The sequence below is a fragment of the Solanum pennellii genome, chromosome 3 (genome assembly GCF_001406875.1).
Source record: "Solanum pennellii chromosome 3, SPENNV200".
In the NCBI taxonomy this organism is placed as follows: Eukaryota; Viridiplantae; Streptophyta; class Magnoliopsida; order Solanales; family Solanaceae; genus Solanum; species Solanum pennellii.
In genome coordinates, this window is record NC_028639.1 from 46,917,378 (window position 1) to 46,925,982 (window position 8,605).

Consider the following 8,605-nt stretch of genomic DNA (forward strand, 5'->3'; position numbering starts at 1 on the left):
AAGGTGGGGGGAGGGGGGATGAGGGTGCCCGGGGGAGGGGACAATTTTTTTAAATATATTTTTGGAAAAAACAAAAAAGTTTTAGGGGCAGCTTGGTAAAAGTTTGGGGGGGTGCCCTAGGGGGTGCGAGTATTTGTGTGGAGGGGTAATTTTTTTTTTGTTTGTTTGAAAAACAAACATATTTAAATGGGTTAAAATCATTTTGCCCAAATCATATTTGCTCATATTATATTTAGATAGATTGTAATCCAAACCATTATTTTATCCAATCATATTTAACCCATCCAAATCAGATTCAATCCAACCATTTGTCACTGTTAGTTTGGAGAAGGAATGATAGTTTACGTGTATATTAGTTGTTCACCAGAAAAGAGGAAAGAATGGTCTAGGTCTTTGGGGTGGTGGACTGAGCTGGTCGGAACAGTGACTGCGGGAGGCATGTTGAGAGCTGCTTGCTGGTAGAGTTTTGGTGACTGTCTTCACCGTAATAAATAGGAAACAAAAAATGAAAAGGATTATGGAGGTGAAGAGGAGAAAGAAGAGGGAACCATTATTTTTTGGTTTACTAAGCTTCGCCGAATTTTGGGGTGGTGGTGATCGGAAAAAAATAAAAAATGAAACCCTTATGAATAAAAATCTGAAAATTCTCAATCCTTGTTTGAAAATATTTCACCACCTTTACAATGACTAAACTATTCTTTATATAGGAAATTGAAAATTACCAATACCATTATTTTAAAATTGTGTCAAAACCAGCGGTAATTAAAATATATGTGTATGAATTTTTGGACTGTGCAAAAATATCAAAATAAATATTAACAAAAGTAATAGAGAAAATGATTGTGAAAAATGTAATTAATGTAATCAATGACATGTAAAAAATGCAATTTAATAGATTTAATGATCTTATAAAAAATAAACATATATTCGAACGTCTGGCTGTGACAAAATAATATAAACAAAATTAACCGATAAAAATCCTAATACTTTGAGAAAAAAGGACAACTATCAACAAATTGCATTAGAATGGCAAAACAAGTATTTTTGAACTATTTAAAAATAAAATACTCAAAAAGTAATTAATTTTAAAATTATCATACCAACATTTGGTGTCAACATGAGTTATGGTAAAGGTTGGTTTCACACTAGAACCTTATATTTTGGCTTTCGATATTGTTATTGGAGTTTTAGACCTTTATCTACTATGTCATCTTACCTTGATTATAGAATCGTTTTGGAAATAATGTTCATCTAACGAGTAAAAGCTCTTTAGGTTTCTGAAGTGATTCATGAAAAACATATATATGATTAGTAAACTCTACTTATTATATCAATAAAATCATTGAACTTTAACTATTTTTAAAGTTACTTACCAAACAAATAAAGTTTCATCCAAAAATTATATACTTTCTCTGTCCGGTATTGTTTGTCATGTTATGCTTTTCGAAAGTCAATTTGACTAATTTTTAAAGTTAAATTAGATCACATTAATTCGATATTTTAAACCAAAAAATAGATATTCTAAAACTATAAGAAAATGACTATAAATTATAATTTTTTGCATATTAATATAATGAAAAAATATATTTTAAAATGTTAGTCAAATTTTTTATAATTTGACTCTAAAAATAGAAACCATAATAAATAATACCAGACGGAGAAAGTAATTCATTCTTTGTACCAGACTGTTCTTTTCTGAAGACAGGGAGTAATTAGTTTGTATAGATCTTCTAGTTAGTCTAGATTTACTAATATTAGTTGGGAGAAATCTTGCATTTGAATTCTCAAGACTAGTTTTTTAGCTTGTCTGGAGAAAATTAATTGAATGAAGCCTTTAATAAAGTCTACAATTAATAACATAGTTGGAGTAGTGTCTTTTTAGACAAAGACATTCCTACTGTCCCTACCAAACATATACATTTATTTACTCTTCTGAATTTCTCCACACTTCGTTTCAAAATAAAATGATTTTTTTCTTGTAATATTTTAATTTTTATTTTTCATATGACATATTTAAAACATCAAGATCAAAGGATATTTTAATACGTTTGACATAATTTTAATTTATGACCACAAAATTCAAAGTCTTCATTATATTTTTAAATTTTGTGTCAAGTCAAACAAGATCATTCTTTGTAAAACAAAGATAATAATCAGGGGTGGCTCGACAGTGTTAAAAAAAGGACACGTGCCTTAGGCCCCCAAATTTAAGGGGCCTCATTTTTTATAATAATAGGTTATAAGTTATTATTTTAACAAATATTGAATACTATTTGTAGAAAAAGTAAACATTTCATGAAAAATGAAGGGATTATTAGAAGAAATCTGATATATTTTGAGCACTATATCTTATGAAAAATAATTTAAAATAAAAATGTTTATATTATGAGGTGAAAACTAGAAGAAATAAATTATACAAAAGTATTAACAATTTAAGTTTAAGGTCCCGTTTAGTTTTTGCTTTAAGCCTCTAATACGCTTGAGCCGCTCCGGATAATAATTATTAGACACATTCGCATTCATATATCATCCTGCTGCATACTTGAAAGTTACCCTATGGGACTTCTACCAAATCCAACCAAAAAAAATTTCACGCCCACTAAATTAAAAAATTATGAATTCAAAGGTGTAACTAACCAAGTAGGGTCAGAATTATGGAAAATTGTATTCAAATTTCAATAGAAATTAAAAATAAAAGCTACATAATTTTAATTTTTTTGGTTTACTTGAACTGCTTAGGAAATAGTTATCTAATACATATAGACATACATACTAGTGAAGGTAACATGTGCTCAGTGGAATAATTGTAGTACGCGCAAAGTAAACCAAACACAATAGTACGCTGTTGTATCTCAGTCTCGAGCAAAGAAAGATTTGGCTATATGAAACCATACTATCTATGTTGCACCATTTAAATTCAATTTATTGCAATATTATAAGAAATAAGAAATTAAATACAAAAGGCACTAAAAGTTCTCTTATTTTTCTGCATGCATACAAATAAACAAAAGAAACAATTACTAAGAAAGCAAACCTAATAGAGGTAACACTACTAAAATATCATTATTTTCTCATAGAAAGATTTTCCATGGCTATTTCCATAAATATATATGGAAATAGTAATTGTTTCATTTGGAAAAATTTGAAAGAATAATTTGTTTTCCATCATATATTTTCTCGGTGAGCTAATTGAATGGAAAATGTGTGAAAAATCATATTCTATAGCATAAATTGTTGGGTTTTAAAATAAATTTTCTCAGGCTTTTGTTTCTAGTAGTAGTGTATAAATGTGAGACTAACTTTAACAGTTGCTTAGGATGATAACCCAATGATTTTGTTATAAAAGTTAAAATAATATTCATGTTTGTTACTATGTCATTTGTCAAAGTGTCATCTTACTTTCACAGGAGAAATGTTACAGTCAAGTTTGAGGCAGAAAAATATGAAGACTCACCAAATCTTTGCTTTAAGATTCAGAAAGGCCAACAACAATATAAAACACAGTCCTATGAAGAAAAGGAGATGTACAGAGACAACAAACTTTATATATATATTTTATATTATTTTTATTGTACCAACTAACCAGTTGGTTAATCCCCATATTTCAAAGTTTTATTAATTGAACATCTTTGAGGCCAATCTTCTAAAGAAAAATAATGAGGATTTATTTGATCACTCTAATTGGCCTTTTGTTTGGTTATGCAGGTTAACTTGTAGTCTTATAGATTCAATAATTGTATTCATGTTACTTAATTTTTGTTGTATATGTTGTAAGAATTCAGTAATTAGTATGTGGATGAATGTTGCAGCTGCTTATGATCCATTGGATCCCAATGGGAATATAACTATTAAATGGGATGTCATGTCTTGGACTCCTGATGGCTATGTTGTAAGTCTCCTTTCCTAATTCTCATAATTTTTTTAAGAACTAATGTTATACTTGTTGGAAGTGGTGACCTAGCTTATCGCGGTGAATCTTTGTCTGCTCGCTCCTAGGCTGTGGTAACGATGAACAACTTCCAAATGTACCGACACATTATGAGCCCTGGGTGGACATTAGGGTGGACATGGGCGAAGAAAGAAGTGATATGGACTATGATTGGTGCTCAAGCTACAGAACAAGGTGATTGCTCGAAATTCAAAGGAAACATTCCGCATTGTTGCAAGAAGACTCCCACTGTTGTAGATATGCTCCCTGGAGTACCTTATAACCAACAATTTACTAATTGTTGTAAAGGTAAATGAAGAACAAATTTATTCAAACTAGATTGGTCCAAAGCTCACAATTCGTACGTCCTTTAATTTTGAAGGTGGAGTTTTGGCTTCTTGGGGCCAAGATCCTCAATCTTCCGTCTCTGCTTTTCAAGTTAGTGTTGGTCAAGCTGGTACCACAAACAAGACTGTAAAACTCCCCAAGAACTTCACTTTGCTTGGACCTGGACCAGGTTACACTTGTAGTCCTGCAAAGATTGTCCCGCCAACCAAATTCTTCACACCTGATCTAAGAAGGAAAACTCAAGCACTCAGTAAGTTGCTTCTTTCTTACTCCGCATGTGTACAAGTGATCCCAGCTTTTCGAGGACAATGTAATTGCCTTATCATTTTATTGTGTAATCCTGTGCAGTGACATGGAATGTAACATGCACATACTCTCAGTTTGTAGCCCAAAAACATCCAAGATGTTGTGTCTCCCTCTCAACTTTCTACAATGAAACCATTACTTCTTGTCCTTCTTGTGCTTGCGGTTGTGAGAACAAACACAAATGCATCAAGTAAGTCCCTCGTGATTTATTTTTACAGTCAGTTAAACATTACTGATTCTCTCGTGACACAAACACAGGAGAGATTCCAAGCTACTCAGTATGGTGGGGGTAAACACTCCACGAAAAGACAATGCACCATTACTACAGTGCACCCAACATATGTGCCCCGTTAGAATCCATTGGCATGTGAAACTCAACTATAAGGAATATTGGAGAGTCAAGATTACTGTTACCAACTTCAATTACAGGGTCAATTACACACAGTGGACACTTGTTGCTCAACATCCAAATCTTAACAATGTAACTCAAGTTTTTAGCTTTGATTACAAGCCTCTTGTTCCATATCAATCAATAAGTAAGTTCTTTGAAATATTGCATCAATATAAGAGCTAATTTCATGTCTGACTACCCACTATAACAGTAAAGCCACAAAACAATCTTAGTCATACTAGGTAAAGTTCAGTTACATTAACATGACAAATAAATAATCTTGTGACTTTACTATTATAGCTAGTGAAATTAATCTTGTAAGCAAAACGTAGCATGGTGTGGAAAAGATTTTAACAAAACTTCTTGTACTGCAGATGACACAGGTATGTTCTACGGTATGAAGTTCTACAATGACTTACTTATGGAAGCAGGGCCAGCTGGAAATGTTCAATCAGAAGTTCTTCTCCAGAAAGATAAGGATACTTTTACCCTTAAACAAGGATGGGCATTTCCTCGAAAAGTATACTTCAATGGCGATGAGTGCATGCTACCACCACCAGATAGTTATCCATACTTACCCAATTTTGCCCACCAGAATCTGGATGCTTTTTCGACATTGTTTTGTTCTATGCTTTTGATTTTACTTGTTCTGTTTTGATCATTTCACTAGTTTGTGAACAAGTACAAATTTTGAAGCCAAGCAACCATTTCAGTAGTATCGGTAATACACGTACTTGAAAAGTCTTTGATAGAAGAAAGATTTCATCAACTTTTATTACTGCAATCTAGAGTATTTGAGCATGCAGGTTCATGACAAGCAGTACAAATATATTAATACTTTGTTAATGTCAGTTCAATGGTCCCGGAATTCTAGAAACTGCTTAAATCAAATACTTCATAAGACATTGCAAAATGTTGTATATAACAAAAAATTCACGAGAGAAATTGAAGAATGATCATCTCAATTTGTTGATTCAATACATACGATTACATTGGTATTTATACACAATAGAAATAAGAGATAAAAGGAAGCAAATTATTCTACAGTTTATGTTAGTCCTACCAAACATTCTATGTAATATTCTCTAGTTACTGCTATACAATATTCTGAGTTCAAGTGAACCTAGTAGGTTTTGCCTAAACCATGTATTTGTATTAAGAAATTTACCCAAATACATAACTATGAATTCTATTATCATTGTATATTAACTTGAGGTTGTTATAGACTTGTAGGAAGCCATAAACTGCAAATCCTGAGTTCCTTTGAGTTGCACCATATAGAACAAAAAAAAAAAGGTTTCAGAAGCATTCAACGAGCTTGAGAAACATACAAAATAATATGATTTCAGCATGTAACGAAAACATGTGATCCAACAGCTAGGGGAAATCTACTGATAGGCACTGACCAATTCCAAGTGATAAGACTTCTATGTGTTAGCAAAAGAAGAATGCCATAGAGAACATAAGTGTAACTACTAATTTAAGCAAAGAGACCTTCCGCTGGGAAGCAGCATTCAGCATATGTGGATCTGTATCAGGAGGTGGCATGGCTGGAATATCGTTTGACAGATGCGGATATGCCTCAGAAGGTGGCATGACACAGTTATCACCATCGAAATAAACTCTGCGAGGAAAAGCCCATCCCTTATCTAATGTTAAATTTGATGCATCTTTTTGGAGTAGAAGTTCAAACTGGACATTTGCTGAAGGACCAGGTTGCACAAGTAGATCATTAGAGGATTAAACTCCCCATAACATTGCAGTATCATCTGTGGAAAAGATCAGGAATTTAGTCATATATATGTAAACTAACTCAATAAAGTAATATTCCAACGAAAAGAATGGCAACAAGTAAAGATGTTTATTGGAAATTTAAGCGCAAAATGCAAATAAGGAATTTAACGGATTCATAATTAAGTGAAATATTTGTTTCTTACTGCTGTCTCACTGGTACGATGCATGGTGTAGTGCTCAACCTATTTCACAGCTAGCTTTAGGGATTAAGTGCACCTTAAGTGATCGTTTGATACGTAACTCTGATTCTAGATTAAAGTACGGGGCAGCTGTGAAAATCTATCTAATGTCTAAGTAGTAACTGTTTTTTAGGTAGCACATTTTATAATTAGATAGAGAACTTACTTATTTGATCACCATAAGGAGTTCATGACTTGTAATTGATGTTGAAACGCCGAGTGATGTTATCAAGGTTGGGATGTTGGACAATTAAGTTCCACTATGAGTAATTCATATGGTAATTGAAGTTTGTTATAGTGATTTTAACCCTCCAATTATCCTTGTAGTTGAGCTTCACATGCCAATAAATTCCAACTGGACACATATGATCTGTGCACTGGACCAAAGGAGTAAAGTTGTTCTTTCCATGGTCCGAAACAATTGAAGCTAGGTGCGGCTTTTCTGACCTACAATAAAAGAAAGGGGAAGTACACCGATAGTAAATTACAAAAGAATTCCAACAATTAAGGTGTGCCCAAAAAAATATATACTAGGACATACTCAACACAACTTCCCGGTTTAGTGCCACTATTCTTGCATCCACAAGAACATGGTACAATTGTGTCATTGTATAATGACATATAGAGACGCAACATGTAGGATTATTATGACCCATGAACTGTAAGTATGTGCATGTGACATTCCAAGTCACTGTCATTAACAACATGACAGAGTTTAGAAATTAGCCTGTACGAAACTGCATCTTACAAATGAGCATGATATTAATAACTTACTCAAAGCCTGTGACACTCTTCTCCCATCTGGAGTAACAAATTTAGTTGGTTTAACAATTTTAGCAGGTCCACATATATATCCAGGTCCTGGTGCATTTAAAGTGAAGTTCTTAGGTATTCTAATTGTATTGTTGGTTGTTCCAGCAGAACCAACAGTGAGTTGGAATGAAATAATGGAATTTGCAGGATCCTGGCCCCATGAGTTGACAACTCCTCCCTTGCAACAATTTGCAGTCTGCTGGTTGTGAGGAGCTTCATGCAACAAGTCGATAACTGTTGATCCTTCCGACAGTAATGAGGAATATCTCCTTTGAATTTTGAGCAATCACCTTGCTCCGTAGTCTGACTTCCTAGCATGCTCTGTATCATTTCATCCTTTGCCCATGTCCATTTCAAACTCCAGCCTGGTGGTTGAATATGCCTATACTATTGGTAGTTGTTTATAGTCACCACAGCCTGTCCAAATAACCATAATGATTAATGACAAGTCCATTTCACAAAATCCTAATGAGTTATGCCCACGCTGATAGTGTAAAGGGAAATAAATTAGTCCTTACGACATATCCATCTGGTGTCCAGCTGATGAAATCCCATTTTATTGTGATGTTCCCATTGGGATCAAATGCATCAAACGCAAACAAAATAGCAAAAGATGGTAATACAAACACACAAATCTTCTAGTTAAACAAAACCTTAATACATGTTGTGGTAGATCATAAACTTTAACAAAAACAAAGAGTTAATAACTTTAATGGTCACTCAACTAGCAATTGTTTTCACAGAAAGTCAATTAACTTTCATTTTCAACTCAATAGTCATTTAACTATCAATTGTTTTCATATAAAGTCAATCAACTTTCATTTTCAACTCAAAAGTCACTTAACT

The 8,605-nt window shown here is 33.1% G+C and overlaps 1 protein-coding gene and 1 pseudogene across 1 annotated transcript; one reads left to right on the top strand and one right to left on the bottom strand.

Annotated features, from left to right (window-relative positions):
- The first annotated feature begins 3,554 nt into the window (after positions 1-3,554).
- LOC107012669 (COBRA-like protein 4) lies at positions 3,555-5,824 on the top strand. The gene is made up of 7 exons (XM_015212574.2): positions 3,555-3,705; positions 3,810-3,889; positions 3,997-4,237; positions 4,311-4,526; positions 4,625-4,772; positions 4,841-5,118; positions 5,348-5,824. Exons 1-7 carry the CDS (start codon positions 3,657-3,659, stop codon positions 5,629-5,631), a joined length of 1,296 nt encoding a protein of 431 aa, XP_015068060.1. The 5' UTR covers positions 3,555-3,656; the 3' UTR covers positions 5,632-5,824.
- A 441-nt stretch (positions 5,825-6,265) lies between these two features.
- On the bottom strand, positions 6,266-8,104 carry LOC107012670 (annotated as a pseudogene).
- Positions 8,105-8,605: the final 501 nt, after the last annotated feature.